At 37.9% G+C, this 18,416-nt stretch overlaps 2 protein-coding genes across 2 annotated transcripts; both read right to left on the minus strand.

Annotated features, from left to right (window-relative positions):
- Window positions 1–9,667: 9,667 nt before the first annotated feature.
- LOC145767593 (neurocalcin homolog) lies at window positions 9,668–13,762 on the minus strand. Its single transcript, XM_082579445.1, has 5 exons — window positions 13,645–13,762; window positions 13,082–13,208; window positions 12,796–12,941; window positions 10,019–10,121; window positions 9,668–9,891 (listed from the first exon to the last, which is right to left on the minus strand). The coding sequence occupies exons 1-5, from the start codon at window positions 13,729–13,731 to the stop codon at window positions 9,788–9,790; spliced, it is 567 nt and encodes a 188-aa protein (XP_082435571.1). The 5' UTR covers window positions 13,732–13,762; the 3' UTR covers window positions 9,668–9,787.
- Window positions 13,763–16,635: 2,873 nt separating this feature from the next.
- LOC145767538 (uncharacterized) lies at window positions 16,636–17,760 on the minus strand. Its single transcript, XM_082579380.1, has 2 exons — window positions 17,495–17,760; window positions 16,636–17,348 (listed from the first exon to the last, which is right to left on the minus strand). Exons 1-2 carry the CDS (start codon window positions 17,746–17,748, stop codon window positions 16,976–16,978), a joined length of 627 nt encoding a protein of 208 aa, XP_082435506.1. The 5' UTR covers window positions 17,749–17,760; the 3' UTR covers window positions 16,636–16,975.
- Window positions 17,761–18,416: the final 656 nt, after the last annotated feature.

An 18,416-nucleotide genomic window follows, 5' to 3' on the forward strand; every position in this document is an offset into this window, starting at 1 on the left:
AGTGTTACTCAAAGATTTTCTGTATTAACCAGCATAGTTTTCTATTAAACGTGTAAGCATGCAAACACAAAGAAATAATATGCAAATATAAGCTATATATGCATCATGTAACGATGAAAACACTTCAAAAGTGATCACATTTGTGTGACTTGCGTCTATACACTGAGAAATCTTCTCGTATTGCGGACCATGCACCCCCCTCCCTCTTTCATGTTGCAAATCCACCGCCCTAGATATTTTCTTTCCATATAAGATGAACCCTTTCACCATCTTTTCCGCTTCCACCAATTACCCATACAAAGATCAACACAATCAAGATGGAAGTGCAGGAAATGAATTTTTATGGACATGAAACACACCATTTTTCATATTCTTTTATCACATTGTTTCCAAAAGTTGATAATTGTTGCTTTGTTGAGCCTATTACCAAAATTCTGAATTTATGTCTGTATTAGGTATGTTGAATTCGTCATGAGAGACTTTTTCTATATCTTGAGACACTATACGTGTCTTAAAGCAGCTTTTTTGCTCGAGGGTTTGAGAATCGGCAACTCAGCAGGCTGCTAACTGCTATGCGAAACATGTGCAATAGAACATAACATGGAAGAATATGCAATGTCAAGTCGTTTTTTTGTTTTTCTAAACCGTGAACTGTCAACCATATAGCAACAACGGTCTTCTGTATGGTTTCGGGGTTTTCTCCAAACTCTTGAAATAGCAAATAGCCTACTGTAGTACTGTATCAAATGTCGTTTTCCCTTAGTCAGCCATCTAAATTGAAGAGATGTGTTCTGCAGATCACATAAGGCAGTGGTCTCCAACCTGTGGGTCGCGACCCCAAGTGGGGTCGCCTTAACTTTTCCTGGGGTCGCCAAAACTCACCGTATTTAATTCATTACCGAAAAAAAAAGACTGATAGTTTTTTGTTCTACAGTAGTTTACATCCTTTGTGTTTTGGAGTAGCCTACAGCTTGCTACCTCGTGTCACAATTACACGATTGTGATGCAATAATCAAAAACAGAATAGTTGCGACAAGTAGGACAAGCAAAAGCATTCACGATGCTAGTTTAGATTAACTAGTATTTATTATCATGGTGACTCCAGAGCGAGCGAATGGTTATTTATGCAGGTGTAGTGTGCAGACATTTCACCGGCTGCTTACGGTTTGCTTTGCAGCTAGTAATGGTTATTTGTAACTAGTAAGTACAGATAAATATTGTACAAAAATGGCAGCAAAAAATACCAGAAAAAGGTCATATGACGAGACTTTTTTAAAACTTTGTATTACTGATTCTAATTGCAAACTAAAGTGAAGAATTAAGAAAAATAAACTTAAACGTCATTTAGAAACAAAATCATCCAGGCTGCCTGAATGGATAAACCATCTGAATTTTTTGAACGTAAATTGCAATCTCTTGAATTCAATTTCACTATCAGCAGCATCAGTAAAACGTAGGATTGAAGATATGTCCAACGACGTTCTTGACCAAATTGAAACCATCGCATCAACAGTGCAAATTAAATGTTGAAACAAATTGACAATTTTGTGTTCGTGAAATTGAGTTCATGTATTAATTAAAACTTCTTAACAATCATTTGGAATACTTCATTGTAGCCACATTTCTCTGTAATTGTGCATACTCACTCGTATTATTTAATTTCAGCATTACTTGAAACATTTTTCTTCGTATTGGAAAACAAAATGGGGTCGCATGGAAATGCTGATTTCGTTTTCGCTTAAATTGGGGTCGCTTCTTAAAAAGGTTGGAGACCACTGACATAAGGTGCACAGCTTTTAACTTGGTCAATTTGGTCACTAATTTCCATACCAAAATACATTTCATAAGCATAAAAGCTTTGCTTCTAGCTTTGTTTCATTGCACATTTCGTTTGTTAGTCTGATATGGTTACTGATATAGGTAGACCACAGACATAGCAAAAAGTTTCAAAACAATCAGTAGAAAGTTTGCATTCAGCACGTGATGATCCGATTCCTAACTTATCTGCAATTTAGGCTAGAGCTTTTTACAGAACACAGTAAGAAACAATGAATGATTGAAACATTTTAAGTTCTATATTTTCTGATTATATTGATAGTAAATAAAAACAGTTTGAAATTTCTGTACTTGCTCTATTCCGCGACCATGACAAAACAAAGATCATTGTTATGATACAAGCTACAGTTATGAAGCTAAAATGATAGCCACTATGACGTCATAGTTTACCGACCTTATAAGGAATTTAGAATAAGAGCTTGAGAAACAGGGTACTAGAAGTTCAAAAACCTTAAATAAATATTTTTTAAACGACACTTGTGGAAAAAAATTGCTAGAAGCATGTTTTAATGAGCAATATCTTTCAAAAAATACTAAAAACTTGACACAACTAATTTTTTGTTACATGGTGTTATAATTTATAAAAGTTGGGTATATTTCACACGAGCATAGCGAGGCGCAAGCTCGATAAATACACTATCCTGTGAATCAGACAAATGGCTTACAATGAATTCAGGTCTACAGTCATGGACGTGACATAAGATCTTATGGAGTCGTCAATTTGCTTCAACATGCTGCTTGGCATTGCATCATCACTGTCTTTGTCGTTGCGCGCCATTCCAACAATCCACTAATTTTGATTGCAGATGTTCGAAAATATGTGTTACATCTGTGGGTCTGCTACTATTCGGTGAGTCCGATTTGGTGAGTCCAATTCGGTGAGTTCCTAACCTCTAACCCCTAACTCCTAACCTCTAACCCTAAAACGGCAATGATAATTAGGCTACGGTACCTGATAATTAAAAAAAAATTGAAAAAATCACCGAATAGGGATCGGACTCACCGAATCGGACTCACCAAAACGGGCCATTCCGTACATCTGTAGTAGACACCAAGAAGCTTGCATGGAGCAATCAGCCATTGGCTGCATTCTTTGATGCAACAAGCCAGTGCTCCCCATGCTTAACACATGGTGAGAAAAGAGACTGGCTATCATTAAAAAACAATCAAATGTCTAATGAACGGTTAATCGGGAATGTAAGGCAATGCTTTCAGAACAGAAAAGTTAAAGACAGTGACGATGCAATGCCAAGCAGCATGTTGAAGCAAATTCACGACTCCATAAAATCTTATGTCACGTTCATGACTGTAGACCTGAATTCATTGTAAGCCATTTGTCTGAGTCACAGGATAGTGTATCTACCGAGCTTGCGCCTCGCTATGCTCGTGTGAAATATACCCAACTTTTATAAATTATAATCGTATATTCCTGCTGAGTCTGGTAACTGCCTATTTCTCTTCATGACTTTGCGCGATGTGGCTTACTTGATTTCTAGATACAGTGTATCTTTATGTTTTCTTGAAGTTATCACAGTTGTGATGTGAATTTGTTGCATTCAGTGTTCGCTAGCAGTTTTAGCTGTTTACAGTGTTCATTACGATTCCTTCAGTGTTTGTTTGTGTTCATTCAATATTCTTTAGCAGGTTCCTCTCTCAGTTTGGGAACTAAATTGGATTAGGCTACTGTATGTTGCTAGTTAACGTTGTTCTTTTCATTTTGTTACTGAGCTGACACATGCATTTCATAAACATACACCTGAATTTGTTTGTATTTTAACTTAAATGCATTCCTGAGCTAAAGATGTTTTCCGGTAGAATGACCCCAATTTGGGATAATTTAGAATATTCACATTTATTTTGATATTTTCCTACAGTTACTTTGTTTACTTATAGTATACACAACACCTTTCAACACAATTTACTCTGCAACTAAACATTTGTTTTTAAAATATGCATGATTAGGCAATTACTATGATTTTCCAAAGTCTCGAATGCCCTGAAAATCATTTTTTGGCTCATAACTATTTTTCTCAACACTTCAAATAGGGATGGTAGAAGTAGGGGATTGCTCACTCTAAAGTAAGGTGGACAACTGGAGGGTCACAATGTTATGACTAAATTTGATGCAACTACAGCTTGAGGTCTTCTACCATATGTCGCATACTCAGGTGCAGTTTATATGACCTGCCCACGTGTGTACAAAGTGTGTATCGTCAAAATAAATGTAGGAAATATGTGATATCATGTTCATTTAATAGTATTCAAGTCATGATTATGCAGGGGTAGACTTCACGCAACATTGGTAACGGTAGGTAGCCTCAAACTGCTGTAGTGAGGTTTTGGAGATTTTGTAGCACCCAAAATTTTAACCAAATATAGTAATTCATTTGATGAGAATAAATTTACCTAAAAGCAAAGAAAACGTTGTGCAGTTCTGCTCATTTTTGAACTTCTTAGTAACCCTCCAGCTGTCCATTTCGTAGAAAATATCATTAAAGTGAGTCGTCCCGGTATTCTACTGTCCCTAACTTCAAAGAACACATTCCTCTTAGAGCAGATAGGAACATGTAACTTCTGAGTCTTTAGAGCCAAAAACGAAGTTTCTACCTCAAGCGGTTTAGAAGTTATGTAATTTTAAGGAAAAATGGGGCTCGGACATTTTCGGGGAGGCGGAGGGACCCCTAAACAATGATATTTTTTGCTCAAAAATTTTTGGGTGGTTTTATGTGATTTCCCACCTAGCCAAACCTATTACTTGTATTTTTAAACAATTGACCTCAAAACGCAACGGCCTAATATACAGATAAAAAATCACTTAAAAGCCCCAGATTTTTTTTTTCTTTTCTTACCATACGTTTTCCCATATGGCCTATCATGTTCCTATACTGAAAATTTCAAAGGGCCATTGCTTGGCGAATACTTGAACAAACCTGCTCAATTTTTTTTTGGAGAGTTTCTAGGACCAACCTCATAATCTGAGGGGATTGCTGCCATGTTTCTGAGGGGGTTGCTGCCACCCACCCTAGTCCACAAAGATATAAGAAACAAATTATATTCTGACATTGTTGTTCATTTTTCAAAGAAATTGGAGCTTGCTTTAAGTTCGGTCATTCAACAAGGACACAAATCCCATAGGCTATCCCTGATTTGCATGCACTCGCTTTGAAACAGGCAAATGTTAGGCTAGCCAACGTTGTCAAGTACCAAGGAGAAAAATAATTCACTTTTTAATGAATGCCTGTAGTTACGTAACAATTTAACATCAATTAGACGCTATAAAGTTGCTGCAGCAAGACTGCAGTTAGTGACAGAAGAAGGATTGATTGCGAAAATTTTTAACCTCATACTGAGAACGCTTTTTTGAAAACAATGGAAGTTTTGCATACTTCCACAGGCGTTAAACAACCGACGCAGGCTCCGTCATCGCGATTGATGGAGTGAAGTTTTCCCTTGTTATTAAAATATTGTCTGTTAATTACCTCATCCACAAGGTGCCGCTAAATAGAAAGTATTCCTAAAATGCGTTGCCTAAGCGTACATCCGAAAGCCGAACCAGCACTGCTTTATCTTGCCCTTTCTTCATTTGCAAAGTCGAAGACTTCACCAACTGAGCAACCAAAACGGACAATAATGGATGCTTCAACAACAAAACAATGCAGAACCTCAATGAGAAGCAACCAGACGAAGAGAAACTGTGACAAAACATTACCCAACGTGGTCACAAGAACAGATTTGAAATGAAAAAAAGCAGTCGACTCGATATTATTTTCAAAATTTAGAAAAAAACAATTAAGTCTTCCTGCTAATAAATTTTACAACAATAATAATAAGTGTCGCTTTTGTTTACAAATATGCAACGCTCACAAACAAAATGGTAGCAATAAGAAATCAAAAGAATTTAAAAGAAACGATGGAAGTTTGCAAGTATGCACCACCATACAACGTTTGAGTATCGTTGACCTGCTTGGGCCACAAAGCGGATAGTCATTTGTAGAAATATAAATAAGGTGTTGCAGGTGCCCCGAGGCGAGCGAAAATAGCTCATGTTTTTTCCTGAGGTGATTTTGTGTAGAAACACTTCAGAAGAAGTTCCTATGAAATTGGATAAGGTTTACGCTAGCTCTGGCAGGATAATAAGGTTATTTTAGTCCTCCAAATGTCCTCATGTTTATACTTTTTTACGAAAATTTTTGTAAAACGTCCGGCTTGAAATAAATTAAGAATTTCAATTAGCCCCAGCATAAAATACAAAGTATGAGAATGATGAGGTTTGACAATCAAACTAGAAAAAATTCAAACATATCTTTTCTACTCTATTTTTACCTCATTTGGTGTGATTTCGATCATGTTTTGAGGTGGCCTATTTCATCAAGAATATGTTGACAAGATCTGTATGATTGGTATTAGAAGAATCCTTTCTATTCGTTTCTACCTGAAACGCCTAGCATTGAACATTTTCAATATTAGACACATAGGGTTAAACTTCCAACTCATTTTCAAGTGCTTCTTAGATAGGGGAGGGTGGGACTAGTTTGAACACTTTTCACGTTATTTAGTCTCACAGTCATGTTTGTTTATGAAATAAAGTTGTTTTAGCTTTGTTGCATATCTATAACATTTGTAGATACCTCGCAAAAAAAAAATTGAAAACTTTTTTACAGTTTAGATTTTATACTGAAATACAAAATATTTTTCAAGTGTTTAAACTTACCCCATGTGTGGGGTAAGTTTAAACACGCAAGAAGTAAGTTTAAAAATCATAAGAATAGCCATTACCAACTGGATAACTTCGTGTTATATGCAGTTTCGCAGTTTAGATCAGAACAAACAGAAAACGAACAAGGTGTATCCAAAAAACGACACAAATATTAACATAAAATCAAGAAAATTCGCCCACAAGTCGAATTACAGTCTCATATCAATCACGTGTCTCATCGCATGTTTTCACTCAGGAATCTGAGGCACAGTTATGGCATGCATAGTCTGAGAGGTCTTCTGTGCAGTCTTGGTGTGCGCATTGACGACATCCATTACATCTTACCCACTCTTCACCAGGACGACTGTTCGTATACGGCTCGCTGCACACCAGGCAGAACAACATCTCTTTATGTTTGGTTGTTTCCTTTGTTAAATATCCCAGCCTTCTTTTCGAGGGTTTTGTTGGTTTTCTTTTTCTTCCTTTTAGCTCTTCTTCAAGTTTTTCTTTTTCTGGGTTATTTGTCAAGATTGCTGCTCTTCTTTTTCCTGCATTTTGCCTTGTTGAAGCTTTTGGCATAGGCATTACTCTTAAGAGAGAAAAGTCATCAGTCTCCAGAGAACTCCCGGCCACACGAACACTAGTGGATATGCCCCTATCTGTCTTTCTCTTATAGGTTTTCATAATTATTTTAACTAAAACAACCTGAAGGTAAAGTTAAGTTAAGAAAAACAATTATTAACACAAAAACGGTTTAGCAAATTTGTTATGGCAAGTTTAAACACCACGTTTAAACTTGCCCCCACAGCATCCAGTGGACAAGTTTAAACACCACGTTTAAACTTGCCCCAACAGCATCCAGTGGACATTTATTTAAATTTCACTACCAAGCTAACTAGCTATCAGTTCAAGTGACAGGCCATCTGAAAGTCAGTAAGTAGGTATTTTAAAACTGCAAAGAAACTTTAAATAACTTTACTGCGGACTGCGTTACAACACTACAAGCAAAAAATAAAAAGTTTACTTTTACCTCCCGAAAACAGTCTTTACTTTCTGGAAAGTTGCATGATCAATCTACTGTATTTCGACTAAAATCGTTGCTGGTATTCGGTAACTATCCAGGCATAGATGGCGCAACAGAGCTTCGATACATTTACTTTCGGAGAGGAGCTATTAGCAGTGTTTAAACTTGCCTCTGTTCAAACAACCCCACTCTCCCCTACATGGCCTTGTATAAAACTCCGAAGTGATAAAAACAATCAAAGCACAAAAACCGTGGTATCCTTTTACAGCAAACTTTGCTATTAAAAGATTATTTTTATTTTAGAAGTTTTGATCTCTAAGATCATTTTTTTATGTGATCTTGATCTTGAAGAACAATAAGATCAAGATCACTTTAAAATTGAAATTTACTTACGCGATAGAGGCATCTTTTAGAACTCATACTGTACAAAGTAATGAGTGGGAACTGTTAACATTAAGCCACTGTTAATATAATATGTGGCCAAGAAACGTCGAGTTAAGTTTTGAATAATTTGGCCAATGTTGTCAATTTAAAATTTAAGAAGTTTTCCGAATTGGTCAAAATAAATAAGCCAACTTCCGTATATACTTTACGTTGACGTATAATTCAATTTTGTTCACAATTTTGTTTTGTGTGAATTCTAAAAAGATGTTTGCTTCTTTGATCCGATTTTATATGTTTAAAAAGTTTAGAATGGCGGTACTAAAAAAACTGGACTAGACAGCCTACTTTGGTCATGTAAACTGGTTTATTGCAGAATATCAACCAAACTAATAATTACAATACTAGGTTTATAGTCAGACTATGATTATAGTCAGACTAATAATAGGTCTGACTACTGAAAACATATGCGGCTTCTTTTTTGCATTGCTTTTGTATTTTTGTTTGGAGTCCTTTATCGGACCGCAGACCTCTGAATGTTTTTGATAGTGCAAGCCGCATGTAGACAACGGTATCAAGGTTGCCAGATGGATAGATTGTGCAACAAACATTGATATAATCCAGTGAAGGTTGAAAATAATTAGTAACATGAATAAAAGCTTCCCACATAAATCAGACAAAAATTTAATGAAAAATGACACAACGCAAAGGTGTCTTTGTTTTGTAAAAAGCTTAAAACTAATAGCAAATTTTGTGACTTTGTGACGTGTGATGTAATTACCCTCAGCCTTGGGTGTGACGTTGCGATTCTACGCAAACTACGACAACGATGGATAGTCGGAATATCAACAGTCACTAACTTGTGAAGAAAGGGGCGTTCTTCCCGGCTATCAGCACAAGGCTGAGCACTCACTAGTACAGCGAGCAACTGCGATTCGCCAACCATAACGGTGTAGCTTCCACGCTAGCCATTCAGACCATCCAATCAACAATATGTTTTTCGGCAGCCGATTTGTAGCAAGAATTGACAGCGATAGACACGTGTTTCGCCCATGAGGCTGGGCTCATCAGTATCGCACCGTATTCTGCCACAAATTTATTCGACCACCGCTTTACCAGTCAGTTTAACTCTTATCTTTGTGGAAACAAAGAAAGAGCCAACAAAACCAGCAGGCGCCAGGGCAGAGGACATAGTGAAGAAAGGGGGTTTCCACAAAGATAAGAGTTAAACTGACTGGTAAAGCGGTGGTCGAATAAATTTGTGGCAGAATACGGTGCGATACTGATGAGCCCAGCCTCATGGGCGAAACACGTGTCTATCGCTGTCAATTCTTGCTACAAATCGGCTGCCGAGAAACAGTCACTAACTTGTTGCAATTCTTAGGTCAGCGATTTAGTAGTAAAAAGCAACAGTTAGCAATTTCAACTACCTTTGCCAGGTTACTTATATAGGCCTTTATAGGCCTGATAACATTCCCTTTTTTGCAACATCATTGATCAAAAACTTCATTTTATCAAGTTTAGAAAAGTGATCTTGACCGTTTAGATTATGATCTCGATCTTCAAAATCACATATTGTTGGCGATCTGATCTTTAAGATCACAAAACTGACGATCTTGCTTATCTCTGTAGCTTACTGTGTGTTTTTTTTTTTTCACAAAACCACCATAGGAAAAAAGAAGGGGTGATAAGACTAAGTTTATTTATTTTGGGGCCCTGCAATGCCCTAACATAAATCAGTAAAATTAAAAAACTGAACATTTAGTGTTATAACTTAATGTGTCTCTGCTGGAAGAATGCTTAGATCTCCCTGAAGTGGCAAGAATGTTCTTGCGGACAAAAGGTGGTTGCTACATGAAAGGAAGCTCAGTGTTTCCCACATTGGCAAGAAGAAGGTTTGCTACAGTGGGATCTTTGCATCCGACTTCTGTAAATTCTTCCAAAGTGATTTCTCCTAAAAACACTTGCTCATGTTTACTTATGTGGTAGTTCATAATAGTAGTAGCCTATAGTGGATGCATATAGTAGGCTTATGTCTATCAAAATCACAAAAATCTGCTACATAATTTGAAACATCTCACCATCTTGATCTTGGTCTAGCTCACTGAACAATCCTTTTGCGAATACCTCCGGTTTGGGTAGCCCCTCCACACTGCAGGGCCCGTTTGTCATTCCGTACATTGCCTGGAGAATAAATATATTAATGTCTCAGCTCACTTAAAGTTCTTGCCAGTGCATACTGCCAAGAAATACAAATCTTTTGTAGTTATTTTTCTTTATCATATTGTTCACTGCTGTAGCCTACTGTAAGTTACTGTAGATTTGTTTGCAAAATTAAATTCTTTGACAAAGCAGGAATCATGAAATAAACTTGGCATTGAAAAACTGGCTGTCAAAACATGCAAAAATTAGTGAAACCTGTTTCTTTTTTGTGAAATGATTTAAGACTACCCAAACAGTCACTTTATCTGGTCCAGATCTGGTCAGATCCGGTCCCTATCTGGTAAAAATCAGGATCAGATAAAGTCGTTGTGCGGGTATACCATCCAGGCAAACGATTTTCAACAAAAGGTATTTTACATAATGTTTTAAACAGTTTTCAGAGTGAATTTGATGAAGCTAAATAGATCTGCTTACTCTTGCTTGCTACATTTGCAACTAAAATTTTCCATACGTTTGTCAAAACAATTCAAAGATTTTTTTTGTACAGCATTGTCTTCGTACAGTGGGTGTAATTCTGTCTAAGCGATTGTTTTCTGTATAATTAATTGAATACTTCCACTTGCTAACCGTTGTCATGCTCCTGGGAAAACGATTTGTGTTAAATAGCCACAGTCAAAAGCAAATGTGTTTAACATAAATTTTTAATACAAGTAAAGTTCTTATTGATAAGTTCAATTTAAATGGTTTTACTTGTTTAACAAAACACTTTCAAACGATTGTTTTTAATCATAACTTGTCTGAACTTTTAGCTTGCATGTTGAAACCAAACTGCCCCAATGAGTTGAATAGGCAGTCACTCATGTTCCAGTGATGAGGCTTTGTGATTTACGTCATGTTTCGTGCAGTTCTACGTGCACGAAAAGCCGCTGTGTTCCAAAGGTAGGGTACACTGTTTAATAAACTAGATGAAGAACCTTACCCAAAGGGAGGTTTATTTGAAAAAAAAGCTTTGACATAAGCTGCACTCTTTAGCAAACAAGCGTGCATGATGTTTGATGATATTTATGTTTCAAGTTACCATGCTTAGTTATTGTTCCATGCAGAAGGCCTCGTTTACTTAAGGTAAGATGCGATATTGCGGCAGGGGTGGTTGAAAGTAATATGCGAAAGTATGGAAGGTACAAAAAGTTTTAAATTTTATTGAAGCGTCAGATGTAGAACATTGGTGAATCCATCGAGCAATTCAAATCCGTCTATCCAATCCAATATTGGAAATATTGTAGGTTCATGTACAGTATATCAATGATTCCATGGCATCAGCATTGGAATCATTATTCCTACAAAAGCTGTTACAATTATATTTTGAGAGATTTGTTAGGAATCCAGAATTTGCATGAAATACATTTCAGGAAAAGTGTTTCGACTGACAACGTACTCTGTGCAGCTACTTAGTGCTGACTACAAAAGTACCCAGGCAGACACTTTATCTGGCCCATACCTGGTAAGGATCTAGTCAGATCCGTAGGCCTATCCGATCTGGTAAAGATCTGGATCAGGTAAAGTGGCTGTCTGGGTGATTTCCTAATTCTTTGTTTCATATTTCCCATTAAATAAATGCGACAAACAAGCGAGCGAGTTGCGCCATCGATCAAGGAAGTCGATCTCCTGTTATTCAGATGTTTCCTGTTCGGCCTGAAGAGAAAAATACAGACAAAGAAAGCATGGTTGTCCATTAAAATGTGAAGAAACTATCTGTTCGATAACTCTATACCTTTGCTTTGATATGGTATGTTTGACAATCCAATGCGTACGCTACGGTTTCATAAGAAACTACCGCGTTTCTCTTGTTAAAGCTTCAAGAGTTCTTCAGTCAGCTTGGATTCAGTCGCCAACGTGATAACACTCATTGATGACGTTGTTAAAATGAAGTTCTTTATCCTGTTGAAGCTTAGTTGTGACTATTACGTTAGTTGTTAGATATTCAGAAATTTAACGAACACCCGAGTGAGCAAGTTCGCATAGCTTCAAGCACGTTTTACTGGATAAGAGTGAAACTCAACGTTGTTTGTGCTGAAAAAATTAAGAGTAGTCCCTAACTCACAACGAGTTTTATACGTGAAATGGGAAACTAACATCTTCTGAAATAAATTGGTGGTCGTGATGGCTGAGTGGGGAGAGGCAAAATTGGGGAAAGTAATTTGATTTAGAAATTTTGCTCAACCAGAAACGATCAATGGTTAACTTCATGTAGATGATTAAGTGGCGTCTTGGAATACTACAACATGAAGCCCTTCAGAAACGAGCCTTTCGATTGTGTGGACAGTTTGGCATTTCAGAGGCAGCAATCTTTTTTCTCAATTTATGTAAACCACCTGCTTCAAAATCAAATGCGATCATTGCCGCTCCAGACACATTCTGAACGTGTTTTGTAGTTATTCTAACTTCATAGGATAATAGGCCTACTCATCTTTGTCTTGCTTTAGAAATGGATGGTTGTGCTATATATATATTTGTACTAACAACATGGTCCACCGAATAGGAAGATTATAAACACCTAATGTAGCCATGTTTCGTTTTCTTCCCTCGGTTTTTAACAAAATAATGCAATTTCATTAGATTTCCACCAATTTATGAAAAACGATACTTTCAAAAGTTTACATTGAGAATTATCATGAAAGACGTATATTGACGTTACTTTGACGATGTCCAACACTTCATCGTACGTGAGAACTCCGTCACAGTTCTCATCGTAGAGATAAAAAGCTAAGGACAGCTTCTGCACCAGAGTTCCCTTTGACATGACGCTGAGCGCGACCATAAACTCTCGGAAATCGATTGATCCTGAACAAACAACAACCTGTCACGTGATTTTTGTTATTGATAATTTTTGTTACTCTCAGCATTAGGTAGCACAGCAGATACGACAACGTTCATGGCAGGTTCCAAAATACAACACACTTTTGCTGTTGATGAAAACTCACCGTCATTGTTTTGATCAAAGGTTTGAAAGACTTTTTCGGCTTTTTCTCTGACATCTTTATCCGCCGGAAAGAAATTTTTGTAAACCTCTCGAAATTCTTTTTTGTTGAGTTGTCCGCTTGGGTATTCCTAAACACAACTGACAATAAGAATCGAGGAGGGAATCGCAGTTCAAGCGCACCGTGTTAAAATGCATAAACTACTCATGTTCAGCAAATACTGGCTTCATCTTCAGTGCTATTATGAATATTAAAAATATTACAAAAAAAACGCACTATGCTACAAACAAAGAAATTAGGAAAAAACTTTAAATGCAAAACAAATGGGCAAATATTTTGGCAAAACAGAAGATGAAATATGAGGGACATGTCTTGAGAAGATCGGCAGGCCAGCTACATCAACTGATCGTTGAAGGCATGGTGGAATGAAGATTGCCATACAACACTCCCGGACTACAGATGTTAGATCCCGCTGTTTCCGCACTTCCGAGGCGTAATACAAAACTTTTGTTCAAACCAAAGCCAGACAGGCCAAGTGATAATTAAATAACTGTCATTAACCTCACCTTCATGAAGCCAAAGTAATATTCCCGTAGTTCTGAAATATTTAATCCCGTTTTTTGAGATAAATCCAACACTGCGGACCCATCCATCCTCGCCAGATGCGCTTCCCTGCAGCAGCACTGTCCCATTGGGTGGCGCAGTACAAAAACCCAACAATGATAAAAAAAATGGGAAGTTTTATGTGGCAATGACTGAAATAATCCACAGGGATCAAATGACAGTCTGACAGTTAAATGACAAGTTTATGTTTTCTTTTCTAATTTTGTATTTTATTTCTGAAAATTCAATTGATTTATTCTATGCATAAGTTTTGTTTTGCAATATATTGAAACACAACCCATCAGCGTGTAGAGAGCCTCAGAGAAAATTTAAGATCGGTCGAAAGTATTATAAAACACGGACCATAAAGAAACCATTTTCAGTATGACATATTTAGTGAACTTTGCCATGCGTATTGCGTATGTTATTGGAGTTATGCAATTGATTGAGTTTCGCTTTTAGCAGCATGATTGTTGCTTACTTCACAGTGCAGATTCTAACGATCTGTATTAGCTTGATGCTGCGGGTTCGTGGTGGCAATATCGAATTACACGAGCTTTCGGAACACAGTTCCCTAGTCATGTGCTCTGACGAGGGAACTTCGTTTAGCAAGTGGTTAGAGTTAGTTTAGCAAGTGCGTAGAATCGCACGATGCAACTTCTTGTAAGAAAATCAGCAAAGGTTGCTCAATTAAACTCACTCAGACAAATCAAAATAGAAAGCAAATAGCCTACTCCACTATAGTTGCCTAATTAGTCTGCACAGATTTTTAAAGACAAAGATAACTTGCATTGTGAATACAAGATATTTAAGTTAACCCCTTGGGGAACTTTCGCAATGAAAAGTTAAGGGTTACAGCATCAAATAATATATTCCACGTCTAAATTGATACGCAACATACGTTCAGGCTGTTCAATCAATGAGATATGGTAGAACATTAACCTTTATAAATATTGGTGCGTCCAAATTGAGTTTTCTACTAGCAGCCGATAGCAGCCAATTATATTAGGCTATAAATTTCGTCATTATTGTAGGCCTGCATTTTGTGTATTTTTATCACACATTTGCAATCGAACTTTGCAGGTGACATTTTATAAAATCAAATCGCTTCACAATACATTTTATGTAATAATCATATGTCAATTTCAATAACAAGTAAATTCATTGCGAAATAAAAAACAATTCTTTTGAAACATTCAGGTGATGAAGCGAAGTTATTGAAGTGTTTCAAACTCTGTAAAGAAAATCACCTTCCTTCAGATTTATGCTTGCAGTTTACAGACAAAGATCTTCCCAGTTTTTTCTTTGAACATTCCTTTCATTTTGTCAAGTTCAATATCACAATCATTATCACATTGCTTTAATTGTATGAGCAGGTTAGCCGAGTGAATAACAGAGAGGCAAAACTTTGAAGAGGCTCATGTTTTTAAAACAGGCTCAGCTTCAAATCTATCATTTGTTTACAAGTCATTGCTCTATTCAAGTGAGGTTTTGGAGTTTCAAATACGAAATGCATGCCTTGTTGCAGATTTCCTTCAAAAAAAAAAAAATATTGTTAACTTTTGTCTGACAATATTGTCGTCGTCATCGTGTGAGCCTCTGGGGACAAGGGTCTATCCTTTTACCAACCCTGATTTACGATGTTCTCGGACTACAGCGGAAGGCCACTAGAGAGCAGCCAGTTTTTGCCATCATCATTCAAGAAACGCAGACGTTCTACTCCGTTCAGTGCCTTGGAGATGGTACAGTCGTTGATGATGTGGTCTGTGGTATGTTCCTCAGCACCACATTCACACGAAAAAAGAGACCATTCCCTATTGATGCATAGTTGAACAAAAAGTCCGACGCTCGTACGGAGACGGTTGAGGCGCATTCATGCCTCTCTCTGTAGTGTCAGGCCGATAGGACCGGTGTCGGCATCGGTGATGAACGAGTGGAATCTGATGGTACTTGACTTTTATCCAGATTTTTACAACATGGTGCTGCGGACAGAGCGTAACTTCATTAGTTGGGCCTCGGTGCAAAAGTCATCATGCTATACCCTCTTGTTTTGGAGCCTCGGTGCAGTGCACCAGCTGTAACAATATTAGCTACGGCCTTGGCTACAGAAATCACCCGACTTACCCCTTTTAGAGTCCCTGGTCACATATAGAGGAGGAAGCTACTCTACGGCTTCGATCACAAGTAGGCTACTTTCTTCCGCATGGTTCTCGGACTCAACCTTATTGCTGTTCTTTGACTTGAAGCTTTTGTTCTCTGTCATAGCTCATACACTTACTTGCCCTTAGAGGCATCGATGCCTAAAAGTACAGCAATCACTTGAACTGTCGTCATCACGAAACCTAGCGTACTTTATGTAATCAAGTAAACCTTGTTTACGCTCTGCCAAGTGTGGACGAGATCTTTGCTTGTTGATTCACTGCATGATTCCTGCAGTCTTGAGCTTGCCTTATCGCATGCATTATTCAACAGACTACCACAGGACGAAATATTTACTCTTGTTTCAGCTCATTAGAATAATTGAAAGAAAAGTTTCACGCGTCGTCTGCCGGTTTGATAAACGGCCAATGTGTTGTCAAGAAACAGTTCCTTTCCTCACTCGCTATCGATCTTGAGCTGATATAAAGTAATGTTTAATTGTACAAGTCATTTTTTTGTATTTGCATAAATATAGGCTATGCATAAAAATATATTTTTTTGAAACAAATTTTCAACAAGATCCCACCCTTATGAACAGGTTTGCAGCCGACCCTTACTTGTCCATACCCAAACACTTCACTGCGTGGTATCACCCGACTTTCTTTTAACCTTGTTTGGTCGGAACCCACCTTCAGCTTAGCTCGTCACAATGTACGACTGGACTGCTTTTTTAGTTGCCGGTTGCTTAAAGGGGTACTAAAGGAAAAACCTGACTTGGCGATTTTCCACGTTCTTTGTGTTTAACCTTCGTCCGGCTGCATGGGTACAATTGTACCCATTCCAATTTTAAAATACGACAGTCTTTTTTCTAGAAACCCGAGAGACCTGAAACTTCCTGACATCTCTACATTTCTGTGTTAGATTATGCAGACTAAATGTCGGCAAAAAATCTTTACACGTTACCGAGATTTAGGGTCGAGTTGTTTTTACACCCTTAACAGGCGGTATGGGTACAATTGTACCCTTGCACATTGTGTATCTAAATAATGCCAGTATACATAACACAAAGACAATTTTTTGAATGTTGAATGAAACAGAGTACAGAAATGATTTATTTGACACAGAAATATGAAAGAAAACTTAGTCGAGATGGGTTTAGTCAGTGTCACAAGTAATACACTTTGTTTTTGTTATGGAGTGTTCGTCGCACACAGGCTGAACGCAAGCCACGCAGCCTTTCCTGGTTTTACGTCGTTTTCGTTTCTGATCTCTGCAGACATAGCAACTGCCAACAATCGGTGTAGCTCCTCGATTTCCATGGGGTTCTTTGGGGTTAGCTTCTGCCCCTTCTGGCGGTGTCGCAATGGGCCGTCCTAGAACCATTTCCACTGCAGCTCGAAGGAAGCGGTTTCTCATCATCATGCGGTTGGTAGTGCGAGCTTCCACTGAAGGCATACACAGCTGTTTCGCAAGATCTTTCAGGAACTTTCTCCGTTGGTCCTTTTTCCTAAACACTGGCTTGTGTTCCCTGTAGATGATAAACGACGCTAAGCCAGTGACGTCGATCATGTTATAGAAAAACGCCAAAGGCCAACGCAGTGTCCGTCGTTTTACTGTGTATTCACCCAGCATTTTGTCTATTGTGTCCACCCCCCCTTGGTTTTATTATAGTACGTGATGATCTCTGGTTTGCTTGATTGTGTTGCTTCGACTTCTCCGGTCATGTGCATGGATGATAGAAGCACAACTGATCTGTTTTTCTTTGGCACATATGAACAGACTGTTGCATCTCGATGGTAGGCGAAATTGGTCGAGTGAAGTGCTCTTTCCTTGCCAGGCTGCATGTTGCTTGGCAAAAACCTCTTGTTTTTTCTGACTGTTCCAACTAAAGTCATGTCCCAGGTGTTCAATACTTTAGCTAGCTGCATACCTGTGAAGAAATTATCGGTGGTGACATTTCTTCCAGAGCCTTTATACAAACAGACCAGGTCCAAAACTGTTCACTCACCAACATTTGTTTGTCGGGGACCATCTATTGGTTTTCCAGTATAAAGCTGACCATGCAGCGGGTAGGCGTTTGATGCATCACAAGCCCAGAAAACCTTGGTACCATATTTAGCTGGTTTAGATGGTATATACTGTGTGAATTTGGTATGTCCTCGAAATGGAAACAATTGTTCATCTATCGTGATACATTCATGTGGCTTGTAGGCTCTCTCCAAATTTTTATTCAGCATTAGCCACAGATCTCGTATTGGTGCAGCTTTATCTGTTTGCACACGCTCTGCACGTGTATTATCGTTGTCAAATCTGATAAATCTGAGCATCAACTTGAAGCGGTCACGAGACATAGCTGCACGTATAAGAGGCAAAGCATCTACTTTCCACATATCTTCCAGATTCTCTTTGTTATTCCTGTGTACACCAGCAGCAATAAGGATGCCAATAAATGCACTGAGCTCAACTTCAGTAAAGGGCTCGAATGTTATTAGTGGTGGCCGTTCAGAAGCATTACGAAATCTTTCTGCGAGATTGTTGTTGAAAGCTTCATAAACTCTTCTAGCCTTTCGATTTGTTTCTCTTAGTATGATGTCAC

Source organism: Aplidium turbinatum, chromosome 3 (assembly GCF_918807975.1).
Source record: "Aplidium turbinatum chromosome 3, kaAplTurb1.1, whole genome shotgun sequence".
Taxonomy (NCBI): Eukaryota; Metazoa; Chordata; class Ascidiacea; order Aplousobranchia; family Polyclinidae; genus Aplidium; species Aplidium turbinatum.